The sequence below is a fragment of the Thermobia domestica genome, chromosome 4 (assembly GCF_964235325.1).
Source record: "Thermobia domestica chromosome 4, izTheDome1.hap1.1, whole genome shotgun sequence".
Classification (NCBI taxonomy): Eukaryota; Metazoa; Arthropoda; class Insecta; order Zygentoma; family Lepismatidae; genus Thermobia; species Thermobia domestica.
In genome coordinates, this window is record NC_137457.1 from 292,402,649 (window position 1) to 292,423,871 (window position 21,223).

The 21,223-nt window shown below is 35.9% G+C and overlaps 1 protein-coding gene across 1 annotated transcript in view; it reads right to left on the reverse strand.

Moving 5' to 3' along the window:
* Positions 1-20,986, reverse strand: part of LOC145683540 (uncharacterized) — a 204,362-nt gene extending 183,376 nt beyond the window's left edge. Inside the window, exon 1 of the mRNA XM_081754884.1 lies at positions 20,904-20,986. Coding sequence (XP_081611010.1) covers positions 20,904-20,940 — 37 coding nt within the window. The 5' untranslated portion in view covers positions 20,941-20,986. The remainder of the gene's footprint in view (positions 1-20,903) is intronic.
* Between the last annotated feature and the right edge of the window lie 237 nt (positions 20,987-21,223).

Here is a 21,223-nt window from a genome sequence, read left to right on the forward strand (position 1 = left end):
TCTTCACAAGATGTGTCCAATCCGATTAGTCTTCCTATAAAGTATGCAATCTAAAAGTGTCCTCTTCTCTCCTATCCGTTTTAATGCCTTCATTTGATACTCTTACGTGTTTAATTTCAATATTTACTAACATACATAACTGATTTGTCTTCCTTTTTACTGTTTTTACTTTGCTGATTTATTTAACAGAGAGTTAACCATCATAGAAAGCAAATAAATTAATACTGAAATACCTTGCCCAATAAAGAAATAGTGTCCCAACACAACATTCTATTAGTACTATGCGAAAATCCAAATAAACGTAAATCAAACACATAGCATTCCTGTACATATAATACTATATAATTAATTAATTGCTCACCGTGCAAGTACACTAATTCAGTTTTGTACTTGTAATTTGAGGGGGGAAGGAGCCCCAGTTATTCTTACGTTTATAATTCATACAAGAAACAAAGTTTTCCTATTTGCAATAAACTCTGGCAGTTAAATTTGCTTCCTCTTACATTTTCATGATATCACGTTATTTTAAAGTACGTTCTGTACAATTAAAGTATCAGCACACTATAATCATAGGACGCTAAACTGAAAAAGTCAATCCTATTCCACAACTATCACCAAAATGTCTCAAAGATATATCGTGCGCTTCCACTACATACGGCAATCATGTAATTTTACATCTACAATCCACAACTTGTTACAACATTCTCTTCTAATTGCTGCAGTCCCTGCTGTTCAATTTCCTGTTAACTAAATTTATATGTCCATAAGTTATTTTACAGCCCTCGTCTTTTAAATAACCAACACGAATATTAAACATTTCCTGAACTTTCGCGAGTTCTCTATTTTATAGGTTTTTCAAATACCATAACTAATAACAAATGCCAGGAAACAATGTTTCTCTTTTGTTAGACGACAACAATTACGTTATACGCCATATATCCTACCATGTGTCTCATCCACACAAATTAATTATGTAACGTATCAAAGATTGTTCCCTAAACTTCTCATCTATATTTCACCAGTAATGTATGCTATCGGTTAGTACAAATCTCTTGTGCATCTAAAATAAAGTATATTCAACTAATGTCAAATATCATGCATTTCGTCTACTTAAATATAAATAAATGTTCATACAATATGCAAAGTAACAAAGGTTTAAAAATCTAGTTATGCAAGCAGGCATACACAGATGAAGTAACGGACATATGCCCGCAATCTCTCAAATATACATTTTACCAACAAATTCCTTCTCACACAAAGTAGTGCATAGTGCCTAACTCAATGTTTCCCTAAATTATTATTTTATTAACTAACTAATATTTAAGAACCTGGAACCCTCATAATTTATAAATATGTCCTTTAAAACACTATTGTTCGTCCCCTCCAAATTAATTCCCTTACGTTCAAACGCCCATAAACAAGTTACGGGCCTCGCAACAAAATAAAAGTGACCACAAGTAACAAACATCTAAAGCATCCTCCTTTATAAGAATGGCTGAACAAAAGGCATTCAAGAAAAAGGCAAGTAAATTAATCTTTCAAAGAGCAGTGTTAGTCAAGCCAAAGGAGAATAAATGAACAAGCTGGTAGCCGCATCCTTTCAACAGCTGAGCCTTGCGACACAACAAACAACAATAAGGAAGAAAAAAAGGTAAGCATGTCCCTTTACAGGAATAAGAACAATCGTAAATATTTTTTCTATTCTTCAACGGTCAAGTCTATCTGCTGATACGTAACTTTAAGGTCATAAATTAACTTCTCCCTCTAAAGGTCTCCCTATTTCCGCACCCGTGTTACCCAACGCTATCAATTCTTCAACAAAAGAAAATAAGTGAATCCAACTCTTTAATATTTCACATATAATATCGTAACATGTAATATTTCGTTCAATTAAAATTATTAAGGGATTAATATTAAAGTATATCAACAAAAAATGTTTCCTAACAATTTCCTATAGTTAGCAAAACTGAAAATCACTAGAAATGTGGGAAAACACTATAAATTAGCATAAAATGCTCGGAAAACAATACAGATTAGCATAAAATAATATAAAATTGTCATAAAAGGGTATAAAATGCGCTCACAAGTAGCGTAAAGGTGTATAAAATATAGAATAAAAACGGTAAAAATCCCCCCCCCAAAAAAAACTGTTAGAAAACCTAAAAACAGATCATTTTTAATCATAGGAAATTTGCACCACTGTTCGTGACGTTCGGCCACATATATCATAACATATTTCTTTCAATTAAAATTATTAAGGGAATAATATCAAAAGTATATCAACAAAAATGTTTTCTAACAATTTCCTATACTTAGCAACACTGAAAATCCGAGAGTAGTTTATATAGAGCATTAGGAATTACCAAAGTAACTCTACTAATACTCCTTCCAAAAATTAAAAAATGGAAAAACACGTAGACCTGAAAGTAGACACCCATTCCATTATTCAATATGGTACATTCTTTTCTTCTTTTCTTCATGTAAATGCTTTTAATTTCTCTTCAGATGTTTACAAATATAATCAAACGTACACTTTTCAGCACACGAGTTGGAACCAAACTTTAAGTGTAAACAAACTTTTAAAAAAAGAAAATGTTTAGAATTATGACCTTGTCCAATTTCTCCATAAATATTATCAGAGGATATGTGCTGCCATCTATGAAGATATTTTATACTACACAACAATGAAAGTACGAGGAGTGTAACTTTTTTGGGTCATATTAATTTAATGTAGTAGTTCCCAACTATTTTTCTTTACAGACAACACAATTTACTAAACTTCCATGAGATTGTGATACACTTGTTTATTATTAACTAGCTGTTATGACCGTTCTTTGCACGGATCAGATCAGGGGCGGATCCAGGACCGACTTCTGGGGGGGCGGTGGGTTCTCATAATGCTACTTTTAAGGGCTCCAAACTCTGGGATGCATTTAATTTATATATAAAAAATAAAAATGTTTCCTCTTCTTAGGGGGCGATCGCCCCCCCCTAAATCCGCCCCTGGATCAGATAAAATATCAATGTAAAAAAAATCGGACAACGCAAGAAAAACTAAGATACATTAAAATTTGATCTATTTTGTGTGAATGTATATCCGGGAGTTTTACTATACATCTGAGCGACACCGATAAACATGGATTCGACACAAATATTGGTCATTTTCAAGTCCCACTAAACGCCTATAAAACCCCCCCTGGTATGAATTGTGAAAAAAATCGCCTCTTTAAATTAATCCGTGAATCAAAAGCCCTCACCATTCTTGTGTGTTGAGAACGGGTTGAGGGAGAATGATGAAACTTGAAATTGGTCTGACACATCAGATGGTGCTATCAAGCATCATGGCGCACATCTTTGATTGGTATTCGAAATTTCAAATGCAAAGGGAGATATGTTACATGTTACATGTTTTAAAACTAGAATTTAACCAGAAATATACTTGTGCAGTTATTTTAGCCTTAAGACAAGGCATTTCGGAGTTACTGTTTCTGAAAGTTTCCTAGTTATGCCCTTAGGGGCTAAGCTCGCGTTTTATGGAGGCGGCTGAGATTTTAGTTGCAAAATTTGATTACTATTTAAGAACACTGATGCTAATACAATTATTTTAGAATAATAAATTTTCGAAAAGTAATGTTTGGAGCACATTTCATGTTGTGCTAACTTTAGAATATTTTCTGCAAGCCTATGTAATTTTTTTTCTTTCTTTTTTCGATAAATTATTGAAGAAAAATATTTGGGGAGTTCAGAGCACAATTCAGTCCATTTTCAAAACGTAATATATTCACAGTCAAGAATCCGAAATAAATGTAACTAAAACCATGTGAAAGGGCGTACGATAGCCGCTAGACAGGGGGCGTCAGTGGGGCAGGAGAGCAACCGCCCCCACCCCATCCTGAATTTCAGATTTTGGGGGCAGTAAGGCAGTTTCAGAAACCTTTTGATAAACAAAGTCCAACAGAACAAGTTTGAGGTCCTTACACTGAATAAATAGGAAGGAAATATAGATTATTAAAACTTGAAATTTGCTTAGGCCAAATTTCCAGAATTTTAAGCAGGCCCGAAACTCGAAAGTAGAGCTACCATTGGAATAATTCGGTCAAAAAATATACAAGAGAGCAATAATAGGCCTATACCAGTAGAAGTGGATTATATATATATATATATATATATATATATATATATATATATATATATATATATATATATATATATATATATATATATATATATATAGACCCTATATATAGACTTTGTTGAACAAAGTGTACCTAAATCTGAATTACTGCTTCCAAAATCTGAAATTCAGGTTAGGGGACGCATGACCTCTAAACGGACGTCCCTCTCTAACGGCAATCACATAAATCCTTAGATTGTACCTTGTCACGTAGTTTTTCTTTCTTTCATTTCGGATTCTTTCTTTCTCTCAAGTATACATGTACGCAGACTGATAACCAGTATGTGCTGTAACAATGAATGCCTGCGGTATTTTAATTTCAGAACCACAATTTAGCAAAGAACCCTATGTTTGCTTTCTGAATACAACACAAACTTGTTTCCATGATAATTCTTTTATTTATTTTTTTATATTAGTTCTTTAAGTAGTTCAATTTTCGGCTACGACACTTTCTCGCAAGTTAACTGATAAGCATTTAAACAATGCAATAAACGTTAAAAGCAAGGGTAAAAAATCGACAAAATAAATTGTAGATCATCACATTGACCTGCTGGAGCCAGAAGAAATCAAAACATACACATGGGAAATAAAATAGTCTGAATGGGAAGCACTTTTTGACAATTTTCTTTCTCTGACAGATTTTTTTCACAAAAATAAAATAAAATAAAAATAAACATGTGTTTAAAACAAGTCTTAAATAATACAGTGTTTAAAACAAAATGTTTAAAACGTATATAAAATTTGTTTGAAACAAAATCAATTGTTTAAAACAAGTTTTAATCATTTGTTTTAAACAAAACAACCCTGGTAGGTAATAAAGTTATGTAATGTCCGTTTGCTTTACATGAAGTCTGTCCGTCTTTACATGAAGTATCATGTGCATCACAGTGAGCATATTCGCGAATTCGCGTATATTTTCAGACTATTGCATCCTTGGAAAAAATCCTTGGGCGTTTCTAACTGTATTATGGACTCGCTTTGTAAAATGCTTTCAAAATTTCTTTGAAGTTTAGCGTTCCATTTCAGCAACAAGGCTATATAAGAGTAGAGCTACTGATTAAGGTGGAATCAACCACCGTAACTACGTTCAAACTATTAACATTCCCCCAATGAGAATTGAACCCGGAACCACATGCATCGAAGCCGCACGCGCTAACCAGTGAACCAGGAGAAACTGTTTCGAACATTTTGTTAGCAGGATATTTAAAGAGACTGTACTTGCCATTGTTGCAAGTCACTGAATGGATTTTAATAGCTTATGAAAAATTAATTTTCAGCAAACTTTGAGGCTTGCGAACGAGATTCTTTACTCCTTAATTGCTTTTACACCGAAGCAGCCTCAACTAATATTGAAAAAATAAACTATTGTTTTACTTTTACGTCGCTATATTTTTAACAAAAGATATCACTTGCAAAAGGCTGATCAGAAAATACGGTTTGAATTTCACAACTCTATCCATATATTCCTACCTACAAGAACACTACAGGGTAAATTGACAGTCAGTGGGATTCACTACTATACTAAATATATAAATGTAGATGGAGGGCTGTGGTGCATTTAGGCATTTGCGATCCTAGGTAATTTATAGCCTGAAGCCCCTCACCCACTACTACACCATCCCGTCCACTAATGAAATTGATTCAAATGTTAAGTTTTCTTTTCTTTTCCTGCATTAATCAGTTTGCCCAGTCTGAAATCTCACGCTGATGAAGGGAATAACGGAAATAAATTTTAGGCATGTTATGGTGTTCGGCTGATGGGCTACTTATAAAACTGTAATCAACTTGATTAGGATTTTGTAAACTTTATAAATTTATTAAATGGCGTAGTTCACTTTTGTTGTTGTTGTTGTTGTTGTTGTTAAGTAAGAGTGTAATACTCTGAACTGCAGGGCTCCGTGTAGTTACCCGCTTTGCCTTACGTAAAGTCCGTCACTGATAATCAGTGATAATTGATAGATTATGTTTTGAATTTTTAATATTGGGGAATACTATAAAGCTAACCAAGAAAGTTCTGCCACTTTTTATGGAGGTCTGTGTTCAATTATCCCTCACAACGTGACTTGAATGCGAATGCAGATAAGGCGTAGATCAGTTGTTAGTGTGGGTATATCCAACATACTATCTGGTTGTAGCAGTTCAGCTACACCGTGAACTTACGTAACGACAGAGTGAACATAGGACCTCCACAGAGCGTAATAAGGGCGTGTATGCTGTACGAGTTCAAACTGGGATCAAATGCCGCTGCAGCGGGGCAGATGATATGCCAGATCTTTGATGAAAGTGTCGTAACTACGCGGACAGTGCAGCAGTGGTTTAACAAGTTTAAGATGGTGATAAAACACTCGATGACGCACCACGTGCCGGAAGACAAACACACGTACAAAATGAAGGTCTTCAGGCAGCAATTGAGGCGAACACTGGCCAGACATGTGAGGAACTGGGACTACAATTCAGTACGAGTGGAGAAACCATTCGGCAGAACCTCTATCAACTTGGGAAGCACTACAAGTTGGATCGATGGGTCCCACATGATTTGACTCCGGGCCAGAAGGCAACGCGAGCAGTCACCTGTGTTTCTTTGCTACCTAGTCTGAGGAAGGAGCCATTTATGGACAGCGTGTTGATATGTGAAGAGACATAGGCCCTGTCCGTCGCGCCGTCATCATTAGTTATCATTCCATGAACCGGTTCCAGAACATCACTGCACGAGGTCCTCTTGTGTGTTTGGTGGACTGCTCTCGGCATCGTGCATCGGGAGCTGCTACCAGCTGGTCAGAGCATCAATGCAACTGTGTACTGTCAGCAGTTGAGCCGTGTTTAAGAAAAACTCAAAACTCTGGGAGTCAGCACTTCTGAATCGTAAAGGGGTCCTCGTGTTACAGGACACTAAGCCCCAAGTGGCTAGGATGACCCGGGATACTATTCTACGCCTTGGATGGGAAACACCATTGCATCCGCCATAGTCCCGTACATTGCACCGTCCGATTATCACCTGTTCCATTCCTTGAACAATCACTTTCGAAGACGCCAGTTCATATCCCTAGTAGAGATGCAAAATGCACTTCATACCTTCTTCGCTTCACGGCCTACCAAGTTCTACCGCGATGTAATTCATGGCCTTCCAGAACGTTGGCAGAAGGTCGTCGATGCTGATGGGGACTATTTTTGGTCTTGCGGGTACGTCTTAGGTGACATATCGATGTTCGAAGGTAGTGGGTGAAAAAGCGACAGAACTTTCTTGGTTACCTTTATAATTTAGTTTCTATGGATGGGGTATAATCAGCAACTAAACATATCCGGTACAATCCATATAACAAACGATTCAACTTGACAAAACAAATCGATCGATATCAATTTTAACTATATCCGGTTATCCACTTCTGGTTTACACGATCTAATTTAGTTACCCAAGGTGAGATATTATCAGCAACGAAACATATACAATCTGAATAATAATCGATTAAGATTGACAAAACAAATTGATCGATACCGATTTTAACAATTTCCAGTTACCTACTTTTGATTTACAGAGCCTAATTTAGTTTCCGAGGGTGGGGTATATTCAGCAATGAAGCATATGCAATCTATATATCAATCGATTCCGCTTGACAGAAAATCGATTGATACCGTTTTAACTGCTTCCGGTTACCCACTTCCAGTTTACAGAACCTAATTTAGTTACCCGAGGTGGGGTATAATCACCAACAAAACATAGACAATCTCAATCGATTTTGCTTCACAAAACAAATTGATCGTTACCGATTTTAACTACTTCCGATTTACAGAGCTTCATTTATTTACCGGCGGTGGACTATAATCAGCAACAATTTTCTCTCTTTGGAAATCATGAAGGTCACCCATTTTACGTTATTACCACCTGTTTAGGTCATTTGACAATATCGTTCTACTGCTTCTCACATAGTACGGAGTTTGCTCCAACCCAACGCTACCAACTGCTGTTCGCTGCGGTCGCCACATGACCGTTACCAACAGACATCTGACATGTTTCTAATCCCAGGCGTTTCAATTACATTGATAAGCCTCTCTATACTAGGGTGATTAAATCGTCAACTAGAAAAAACGGGACACCTTTTATTTCTGAATAGGTTGCTCCCCTAAATATATATTTTTTTAGCCTCTCCGTTCTCTCTCTCTTTTTGAATCTCTCACAAAAAAAAGGGCAAAGTTACACTTTTTCGTTTCAAAACCTATTGAAAAGGTTAATTAGATAATAAGTAACTATCAGCAGCTAATAAAAAATGAAATATTTGAAAACATTACTAAAAATATATGAGCGCTCAAATCTATCCCCGACTGGATTTATAATTACTCTCAGCCTCGGATTCCAACTCCTTTTATTTACATTTTCTTACTTTTAAACATTATTTCATTTACAACTACTTTTCTTTTTACTTACACTTTTATAGTTCTATACTTCTGGTCACCTTTCGTAAATGGAAATATGTTACATCTTAGTCAAATCACGGAAACACTGTACTCTACTGATTACAGCTCCTCAATCTTCCACCGCAAAAAAACAGAGTGAAAACAGGTTACATTTGTTCGCCATAAGACTTTCAGCCCCTTGCACTGTCGTCTGCGGAGCGGGGAGGTCTAGGAGGGAAAACAGTGCAGCCACCACATCCAATATTGCAAACGTCGTAATGACGTTGCTCAGTAATTAGACATATTCCAATATAATCACATAGCTTAGAAAATAATAATATAAATTAGGAAATTTTAGCGATTCGGAAGTTTTTTTTTGTACGCAATGTATCTAAATACGGGACATTTTGGTGTCCCGGGAGAAGTTTTCGGGACACCGGGAATGGTAGTGAAAAAACGGGATAATCCCGTTTTTACGGGACGATTGGTCACCCTACTCTATACGCTTAAGCTTATAATAAGAATCAATAATTTTCTTTCCCAGATAAAGAAAATCGGTCGATCCTGTCACTATTAATTGCCGAAATATGTTTTTATTTCTGATTGTTATATTTTCAACCGGACACACTGTATTTTCGTTCCCCATTCCTGGGCACTAACAATAAACCAGTGATAGCTCGTCTCAACGCAGCTGTAATGCTGACGAAGAAGAATCATCTAGCACTTAAGAGAAAATAATTCCCCCTTTTCCCGTTAGGATACGTATTTCAATCGAAGTAAAATAATAGAAGCCCAGACCGACCCAAGTGGTGATGAAAAATTCATTTTAAAGGTTGTAACGTGCCTCTAAGTGCTCCGTCCTGGGCCGCTGGTTATAAAAACCAGGACAAATAATGATATGCGGGATTTGTAATTTCAATGAATAATGGATATAATTGTAAGTTAGCATTTAAATATTTCCGTGAAATACTTATCGGGTTTCATTCTAAATTTTGAGTTATTTTTTACTATATCTAGCACCAATACTTCCAAAAATAGTATTAATCCTCCAAATAAAATTGTGAAAAGTAGGTAATACTGATAATTGAAATAACTGATTTTAACTTGATAATTTTATAACAAAATTTGTAAATGAAATGAAATGAAATCTTTGAGTTTTACGTCCCACGGCTATGCCGGTTAGGCTAAAAGAGACGGTGATAATGAGTAATGAATGAAATGGTGGAATGAAGAAAGTGGGAGGAAACGGGAGTACCCCGAGAAAACCCACGCACACTGTGTTTGTCCACCACAAAGTCCACTTGGCGGGTGCTGGGATCGAACCCGGGACCCCAAGCACCAGAGGTGAACGCTCTACCACTGAGCCACCGCGGCCCCAACAAAATTTGTATAAAAATAAATATGAAATACAGAAATATTATCAACAAAATATAACAATTTAAAGTTATATTGAAAATTATAATATTTATCAATAATTAACTTGCTTTTTAAAGCTAGGTTGAATGGTACTATGATTCTTTTCAAATTTCAACAATTTATCTAATTCATAATAGACCTCCTATATTTTGTCAATCTAATAAGAAATCTATATTTGTTCCTTAGAAAATATAACTATATAAAGAGAACATTATACAATCAAAAATAACACTCACCCAATATATTTAGTAATGATTAGCCATCGTTCACCTTCGGGAGGAAGTGTTTCGATACGCCTCTTATTACTCGAATATAATTTCACACCTAATGTAGAAATTTCGAATACTCTCACAAATAAATAGGTAGATAATTTAACAACTATTTTCAAATTCACCTTATTCACGATTTAGAACACTATAATTTTTTAACTATACAACTTTCATAATGACCATTATAGAATTCACAATTCAAGTTGAGATTAACCTTGCCCAGTTCGACATATTGTTTCGAATGGCTGCTCAGGCCACCGGCAGCTCATTCGAACGTATGTGGTTCAGAAACTTCCACTAGAGGCGCTCGAGTACCCTATGGTTCAGGAACTGATAGCATAACCTTCTAGGATAACAATGACCATAGTAATTTTCTTTTTTATATAGTGTGATAAATCATCACACGTAACAGGGTTCAGCCGTTTCCTGAGTGAGTACATAATGAGATATTAACATCTGAACACGTATTATGTAAATTACCTCTCTCCACATTAAAAGCGTAATTTTCGGAAACTTACGTTAGACACGTGGGGCCTTATGCAGAGTCGTTTTGAAGTCTGATTAACACCATACTACGAGTTTAACTAACGGATGGTTATCAAAATTGTATTCAGAGTCTCTGATTAGGACGTAGTATTTGACGAAGTTAATCACATGTGACTAATTAATCTAGAGCAGAGGCTAATCTTTTACCCACGGTTTAGCATGCGACACAACATTTCGTATTTCATATATTTTCATTTTTACAAACTACGCATGCGCTGATCTACTTTTCCGTAGTTGCCACATTTATTTTTCTTACCCGATGCATTGGGGTTATATAAGTTAATCATACCCAAATCATCATTTTAGTTGCACTCAAAGTTGACTCTGAATACCAAAAAGTGCACCTTCCTTAGTAAAGAATTAGTATGCTTACTAACTAGTCTGTGACTAACCTTCGATTAACGAATCCTCTCTGCATACCGCTCGTGTTAACTTAGTTTTAATCATTAAGGTTGATCACCACCCGGAAGTCAGTACATATTTAAGCTTATTTTCTTAACTACTGTGCAATGAAACGTTACATATTGTAAATATTGTACTATAAGATAGAGTATTGTTGCAGCTACAGCCGAAGACATTGATTCATTTTTTTGTGTGTGTCTCTCTCCTGATATCGAAAAATGTAACAAAAAAAAAAAAAGAAAATATTTGATTCGTTTTACAATAAGCACACAAGATGGCACTTGCTGTTAGATCTTACTAGAAGTGCTCCGTTTTATGAAATGTTTATTTGTATGTGTAAAGTATTTTAAAGCAACAATCTTATCACGAAATAGACATAATGTTTGACTGTTTTTCGTGTTATGTTTCATATTTTATTTAAATATTAATTTACGTTTAAGGAAATAGATTTGGAGACGAAACTTGCGCAAAACGCCATAATGCATTGTTAACAAATTTGTACGTTTACTGTAGTAGTCACAATAAGAAAATTCCTGGATTCTAGCGTTGCAGTTCGAGAAGCGAGATTGCGGTAAAGGTCGAAAACTAATTTCTCCGGTAAGTATCCAAGCAGAATTCCGTGATTACTCCCTTTATTATGTTGGTATCAGTAAACACTCGACACTATCTGGCAACGCCGCACTATTCAATCAGCATTTAGCATAGCACCGAGAACACCTAGTGATACACCTTAAGGTTGGGTAGAGTTTAGCGTTCCTTTCTCTGCTTCGAGGCAATAAGAGACCTGGACCTATAGTTTAAAGTGGAATACAAAATATTGTAATTCGTTCATGTCAAGGCTCATGACAAAGTTGCGCGCTTGCCGCTAGGAAAACGAGGAGGGCTTTTCTAACAAGGCATTTTATGCCAAGTTACATACACGTAACTTGAGAAGATGCTCTAGTTTTTGGCATAAATTGTCTATCTCCTTCCTCATTAGGATATATATCCTTATCACAAAGTAAAAACGTGTCAGTCTGTGATTAACTTCAATATACCAACTTCGGAATATTTTTAGTTACACAGTTGCATAAGCTTCTAGGGTTACGGGTTAGTTATGGGTCACGGGTTGCATAAATTATTAATATATCGCATCTTTTCGATAAAACTGACATAAATCAAAAAATCTTACGGTGCAAGCTCGTATCCCTCACAAGAAAAGTGACATAACGAGAAATTTGTAATTTTTGTTTTAATACGCTCTAATTTTGGGATAATTTTAAAGCTATATTTACAACACTTTTTGTACATAAAAGAACAAACCATTGTGATTATAAGAAACTCTAAAACAATTTACGAATTATGTCATTTTTCTCGCGAGGTATTCTAGCTTGGAACCTTAAAGTTTCTTGACTTGTGTCACTTTTCTTGAAAAGGTGCGATATATTCATAATCCTTATTTGAGGGGCAGTCAAATAAAAACCGAGCACCCTTCATAGATTCATAGAACTCATTCCTCGCAAAAGTTGGCAACACTGCTGTTACTTATCGCTACTGCCATCTTTCGGTAGGAGAAATGAATACTGACAATTCCAAGGATGTTATAAAATAGAGGATCTGCCCATACGTATCATCATCATATGAACTCAATGAAGCCAAAAAACAACCAAGCATCGTCTGAGCCGGCATGGCTACTCTCGTTTCCGCCATGACTGTTGGCTCGAAACATTGCGATCTTAGTGGCGCGAAGTGGGCAGAGTGGGTGTGGCGAAGCTGTGACGTATGGCTTCACGATTTTGTTGTATGGGCAGACATACGCGCCGACTTGAAGAAAATATTGGGGGGGCCCAAACAATGAATAAATATATAATCATATTGAGCCGTTTTCTATCAACTGCTGGATAAAGGCCCCCTTCCCTCCAGATCTTGGTCTGCTGCATCCGCTCCTCTTCTAAATTCATGACCTAAGTCAAATTTGTGTAAACGGATTAAAACAAATTCAAGTTCAAATTCTGGGAACTTCACTGCACCACATTGATCTTCACTTCTCACATCAGTGTTACCATAGTGTTTGCTGAAGCTTCAGTGCTCTATTAACTATTTTAGGATTTTTGGTAACTTTTGTTACCATGGCGTACTATGGTCTTTGACCTCTTATTTAGGTTCTATAACAGGTACTTAAGTCGTTTTTTTTTTAATTAGTCAAGTCAAGGATGGACCAAAGAACACCCCAGATGCGTTTTGGAACCAGATGGTCAACTTGGCTGCGCCAAGTGGGTACGGAAGGGCGTGAATTTTTACTTTTTCTTAAGGCAAATTTCAAAATTTTTTTCACGCCTTTAGTTTTCACGATATCAGATTGGAATTGTGTGTACCTTTGGATATTTCTCAACTTTTTCTGAGATCTCTACGTGAAGCCGAGTCCGGGCACGAGGAGGGCTGCAAATGTTTCAAGCGGCTGATTTTTTCAGAAAAAGATTCAGTTTTCCCGATTTTTCCGGTTCAGGAATACGATACGTACATGTTATACGTACATGTTGGAAAGGGCTTGTTATACGAAAGAAAATAACGTTTAAGCCATGACTCTAGCCTAAATAGTAATGACGCAGTAAATTTTTATAACATGTATATACGTATGTGTGTGTACAAAGAGAGAGCCTAAATTCAGACTTTCAACAATTTTTCTGCCCTTTGTATTTAAGATACAAAATTGGAATTTTGCACACGTATTATGTACATAACAATGTTTTTTTTTTGTTTTTTTTTTTTTTTTAGAAAAAATTAGATCCCTACGTCAACCCAGACCTAGGCCAGAGGGGCAAAATGTTTTGGTTGGATTTGCAAAAATACTTCCGAGTTTTCCCCTAATTATCTGGTTTAGGTGTACGATATGGACATGTGAGTGATACTGTTGGAAAGGGCTTATTATACTGAAGAAAATGGCGTTTGAACCATGACTCTAGGCAGGCCCGTGCTGGCCCACCGGGACACCGGGACGTGTCCCGGTGCGCCCTTCGAAATATCATAGTATAAATAAAGGTACACGTTTTTAGTAATAAATTCTTACACTTTTATTGGTAAAGAACCCATGAAAGGTGCAGTGTGCCCTTTATATTAGACGCCCTTCCGAGACCACATCAAAGATGAACGATTTTATTTACTCTTCTGTATAGCACAGTTCTGTACAATAAATACACACAGTTACTGTTGGCGAAGAACCCGTGAAAGGTACAGTGCGCCCTTTACATAAGGCGCCCTACGAAACATCACATTATAAATAAGTGGTTTTAGTTATCCTGTATACCAGCTTTCTTTAATAAATTCAAATACTGACTGGTAGTACAGAACCTGTGAAGAATACAAGGCGCCCTTTACATAAGATGCCCTGCGAAATATCACATTATTTTTTTTTATTTCATTCTTCTGTATTTCAGTTTTGTATTATAAATTCATACAGTTGCTATTGGCAGAGAACAGGTAAAGAGTATAATCACTTACAAAAATATTATAAAGTTATATAGCTATAAAGCGACGGCATCAAAGCTTTCACAATCTTAATATGCATCCATATATCCAAGCATATTGATTGTTCCTGTGTGTTTTAAAGCAGTGTTCGGATAATCAGTACCTGTTGTATTTCTGAAATATGGCTGTATTAATTTCCGTAAAATGTGGTCTTCCTGCCACCACGGCCCGGCGCGTCCTCAGGTTGTGGATCGAGGAGAAGGCCTCTGGGATATAGAGGTTAGCTGTGAATATACTGAGTAAGCAGTCGCGGACAGACAAGGGGTGATAATCCAGCTTGAGAATTTGGTGTGAGGCTAACAACCTCATCTTGTAAAAAAAGGATTGTTCAGATAAGTTCGCAGAATCCTCGGATCAGAACTGATAACTTGGCACGAAATGAGCAAAGTAAAATCGACATGAGATTTGGAACATGGAATATAAGAAGTCTCTATAGGGCAGGCGCGTTAAAATTTGTAAAAAATGAGTTTAGAAATAGAGGTTGTACCTAGTAGGATATCAGGAAGTTAGATGAGAAGGAAATGAAGGAGGGAAGTCGGGAAATTTTACGTTCTTTTACGGGGAACAAATTAAAAATTACCAACTAGAAATATTCATTTCCGTCTACAGATGAATACGTAGTATCAGCAATTACATAGGTTGAATTTGTTAATGATATATTTTATTTTACTTCTCTTAAGGGTCGGTGGTGTAATATTATTGTTTTAAATACATATGCCTCAACAGAAAATAAGGATGGCGATTAAAAAAAAAATACAGTTTTTACGAAAGAATAGAACGGGTATTTGATCATCTCCTGCAATACCATATGAAAATTCTGTTAAGCGGTTTCAATGCGAAGGTAGAACCAGAGGGTATTTTCAAACCGATTATAGGGAATAAATGTTTGCATAAGAAACGTTGTGACAACGGCGTTAGACTCGTGAATTGCGCAATATCCAGAAACCTTATCGTGAAGATGACAAAATTTCAACATTGCGACATTCGTAAATATACTTGGACTTCATCAGATGGAAAAACACATATTCAAGCTGATCATGTTTTAGTGGACAGAAAAGAACAGTCTAGCACAACTGATGTTCGGTCGTTCAGAGGAGTTGATTGTGATAGTAAGAGAGAGACTATCGTTGAATAAAGGAAATATTCAATATCTGAAGACGGAGCGGTTTATTTTTTTAAAAAATAGAGGGGAGCCAGATTGAAGTGTCGAATAGATTCTCGGTTTTAGAAGGTTCGGAGTGCACTAGTGTTCAAGATACTTGGTTGAAATTAGAGATAACATTAAAATTTCAGCAAAAGAAATATTGGAGCACGCAGAAATACGTAGGTTCAATCCGGAATGTACTAAACTAGCAGAGAAGAGAAAACAGAAGAAACTGCGTTGGCTACAAAATCCGAACGAAATAACTACATAAAATTTCATTGTCCTCTGGCAGAAAACTTCTAAAACTTTTAGAACAAAGAAACGAGACTTTTGAAAGTTAAAATTAATTAACTTGAAGATAATAGTGAAAACAAAAACATTCGGGACATGTATAAATGCATCAACAAACTTAAGAAGGGCTATCAACTTCGTGCTTATATATTAAAGAAACCTAAAGGAACAGTTCTCACTGATACAGATAGCATCTTAAATAAATGGAAAGATTTCTTTGACGATTTGCTTAACACATAGCCAAAAACTAATGCGCGTGGAGAAAGTGAAATGCATGCAGCATAACCGTATATTCCAGAACCTAACCAGACAGAAATAGAATTCGCTATTTTAAAAAATTAAACACACATCTCTGGGTGTAGACGAAATTCTGGTTGACTTAATTTTAGCTGGAGGGGAAAAATTGTAGAGCAAGATACACAAACTCATTTTCATTATCTGGAACAAGGAGGAATTACCACAAGAGTGAAGAGAATCAATCATTGTTCCAGTTAAGAAGAAACGCAACAAAACAGATTTAATAATTATCGAGGCATTTCTCTCTGTCAACATCCAATAAATCCTCTTAAAAATTGTATTAGCAAGATTGACTCCATACACAGATGAAATTATTGGAGATTATCAGAACGGATTTAGGTAAAATCTATCAACTATCGACCAGATATTTACCATTCGACTAATACTTGAAAAGAAATGAGAGAATACAACATTCTGGCACATCAATTATTGACTTTAGACTCTGGTAGGAGGGAAACATTGTACAACATGCTTACAGAATTTGCAATACCAAAAAAGGTAGATTAATTAAGATATGTTTAAATGAATCCCAAAGTAAAGTTCGAGTAGAGAAATTCTTGTTCACGAGCTTTCACGTTGAGAATGACCTGAAACAAGGAGATGCGTTATCGTCATTATTGCTTAACTTTGTTCTGGAGAACACGATAAGGAAAATCAAAGACAGCAATCAGGTCCTAGAGCTGAATTGTATTTGCCAGGTTATGGCGTATGCTGATGATGTAAATTTATTAGGTAATGATAGAATAATAGAAAGGAATGTAGAAATCTTAATTAACGTTTGCAGGGATATAGGCTTAAAAGTAAATGCAGAGAAAACTAAATAAATGGAAGTTTGTCGGGATTGTAATACTGCATTTTATGGATGCGTTAAAATACTAAATAATATTTTCTTTCGACAAAGTGGATACTTTCAAATATCTAGGATCATTATTAACAGACCAAAACCATAATCACTAGAAAATTTGATGTCAACTGAAAGCAGGGATTTCGTGCTACTATTCAGTTAAAAATCTTTTTGTCGCTAATTCTGTTGAAGAATTTTGTAGCTCAAATTATAAAACGATAATCATGCCTGTTGTGCTGTATGGTTGCGAAACATGGTCAATGACTCTGAGGGAATATCGCAGACTGAAAGTATTTGAAAACAAGATTCTTAAACCAATATTCGAACTCCAAAAGGAACGGGAATGGGGAAAGGCGGAAACTTCATAAGGAGGAACTGCATAATTTTATACCGTTTACCAAACATTGTTAGGGTTACCAAGTCTAGGAGACTCAAATGGTTAGGTTATGTAGCCAGAATGGAAGAAATTAGAAACGGTTTTGAAGTTGTAACTGGAAATCCAAATAGGAAAATGACCGTTAGGAAGACCGAGCCACAGATTGGAGGACAATATTAAAATAGTTCTCGCAGAGATTGAAATAAAAAGTCGAAACTGGGTTCAGTTTTCTAAGAACAGAAATCAATGGAGAGCTTTTGTAAACGCGGCAATGAGCCTCCTGCGTCCATAGGCGTGCTATATTAAGTAAGTTGTTGATACATTTAGCTTCTTTTTATTTGACAGAAATGTTAGTGCAGGAACTAAAAAGTTTTCCTATAGTAAAAGGGATTTCGATTCGAAGTTAGCTATTTATGTTAATACTAAAACAAATTTGGTGGTGATTTTGATATAAAATGGCACCCATACTTTCTTTCAAAGTCTCTCTCTCTCTCTCTCTCTCTCTCTATATATATATATATATATATATATATATATATATATATATATATATATATATATATATATATATATATATTTCCGTTTGCATGGGCGCCCTTTTAGTAGACTTGTCCACCGCCCTCATTAGTATCCCAGCACGGCCCTGACTCTAGGCTAAATAGGAATGACGCAGTACATTTTTTTAAAAAAATATTTTATACCTAGGTATATATAGAGGAAGTTCGGGTATTATGGAATACCATTTTTGTTTCGCTTGTAACTCAGTTAATAATTGCACATTGAAACAAAAAGGAAAACAAGTATACGCCTTACATATTTGGCTTTATTTATGTATATCTTGATAAAGAAGTTTCGTTACAGGAGTGGGTGAAATTTATAATTTGTAAAGAAACCACTTTGGAGGGTAATATGAAATAGACGGGTAATATGGAATACAAATGCTATATAGAAAAGAAAAAAAAAATTCTGTTGAACTTACAATGAATATAGTGACAATATATGAAAACTCTGAATGCCAAACCATAACTGATTGTGATTACTTGCAAAAGTCATAAATATAATACTTTGCTTCAGGATCGGCACAGTCATTGTGTGCTAACATTAAACATGATGAACACTGGACCCAAGCTCACTCCTTGTATCATTAGACAATTTGCTGTAATAAAAAATACACTTAGCATTGTTGTCATCATAAATGTATGTTTAATTGCCCAATACCGATAGATATTTTTGTAATCGGAATACCATACGAAATACGGAATACTATGCTTTTCTTGCGGATATTCCATATTGCCCTTCACGCCAGCTTGCAAACGAAAGAGCTGTTATACGCGTTCGAAGGCGCATAGTATAATGGCGCTTATCAAACTATCACTCTGTATATCCAACGTCATATTAAATAAAGAATTGTTGTTCTATTACATTTCAATAGGAAAATACAGGTTGTAAAACACTTACCTGTAAAAGTATTCGTGAATAAGAAATCAGATTTTCACGTCTACCAACACAACAAATGTCACAATCACATGGAGACTGACTGTAGAGGATCATAGGGACGTGAGGTAGCAGTTTCTTTCCTCTCCGCTTGGAAGCAACACATCACAGGCGAGCTAATGAGGTATTCCATATTATACGACTATTCCATAATACCCAAACTTCCTCTATTTATATACATATATGAAAAGATGGGTCACCTTCAGACTTTCAAACATTTCTCCCGACCTCAGTTTTCAAGATACAAGAACGAAATTTTTTCGCACGTATTATGTATATAACAGGATTTTTTTTAAAGATTCAGATCCCTACGTGAGCCCAGGCCCGGGTCAGAGGGGCACAAAAACTTCGATTTTTTTCGAAAAATCTCGTTTCTTTTTTCAATTTTCTTATTTCTGGTGTATAATACGGACAAGAGAGTGGTACCGTTGGAAAGTATGATCTATCCTGAGAAAAACTGTATGAATCACAATCCTACAATAAATAGTAAGGAAGCAGTAGCTGTTTGAGTGAAAGTCTAAAATTTACCTCAAAAAGTGGAAATCTTAAGGCTGTTCCTAATATTGAATTAAAGGCACGACGTAATTTACGACAGAAATTCTTGCTCCTCTTTGGTAATTCATCCTCAACTGGATTATATTGGGGGGCGAGGACCCCACCTTTAAATATTGGGGGGCCAAAAGTGCCCTGCCCCCCCAAAGTCGGCGCCTATGTGGGCAGATCCTCTATTTTATAACATCCTTGGACAATTCACAGGTACACACAGTTGTTCGTTTATTGCTCTATAGGTGAGTGTAGTGTTCGTCCAGCATTAGAAATGGAGGCAAGCAAAGAAGAGCAAACAGGTGTAGTTAATTTTTCGGTGGCTAAGGTTGTTGGAACACGCGAAACTCATCGTTGCATGTCTGCTATATATGGCGAACACTGCATGTCATTGACAAGTATGATGGAATGGCATAAGAGATTCCGAGAAGACGCACATACTGCAAGATGATTCGCGCCCACGACAGGTCCATCAAGCTATTACCACTGATGTGATCGTACGGGTTGATGAACACTGTAGGCAATTTGCAGACGAGCCGAAGGCTTCGGGAAACAGCTAGTTACAATGAAGAGAACTAGCATGGTAAAAACTAATCTCGAGCTAAGTCCTAACGATGTTCTAAAATTAATTTCAAATGGTTCAATCGTTTTCTCGTAATGATGACAGCAGGATTATACTAGAGATAGTATATATTATTGGGAAGATTAATTAATTACAGGAAACCACTTTTTGCTATTTATTAATTTTTTGTTACTTTATAATTAAGAACGTTGAAACCGGAAGTAATTGATTTCTGCCACTTCCGATTTGAATAGAAAATGAAGAGAGATGATACCTGTTTTTAGAACGCTAAATCGATCCCAAGAAACCACTTCTCGCTAGCTGTTTCATTTTGCTCTATGTAGCTCAATAATGAAACCGGAAATTGTAGTGAATTTCCATTACTTCCGGTTTGAGTATCATCTGTATCAAAGAATAACTTACGACCCTGTACACCCTGGTCAAAATTGATGGTGATCTATCAAGAAATTCTGGAGTTTCTTTTTTTCCTTCTGGATGGGTGGATACACATACGAGGACAGATAGGGTAAATACGTATATAATGGAGTTGTGGTAATAGTTCTGGTACACCAAGCTCCTTTAAAATGCTTACACATATACATATTTAATGAAGCCCCTGTTAAAGTTATAAGTCAAAAGATGTGGTACTTACCGTTGCCCTGTTGCCCAACTGCCATTGGTTGTGTCATAATGGGCTCCTTTCTCCGAATGTGATATTCATCATTTGGATACTGCATGGCTCTACAAATACACAAAATGAAGAGAAATATTAACATAATCCTACTTTAGAAACAGGATCTGAGCACTTGAATTGTTTAGCTTTACGGAGCACATTTATGTTTCTAGAATAAATACTTTCCTTAATGGGTAATTTCGTAGCTTTCAATAACTTTCTTTTTTTTTTTAATCTGGGAAATTAAACTGTTCTTGTTTGAAAATGCATATCTGCTCCGTTTATGGTGTAATATTAAG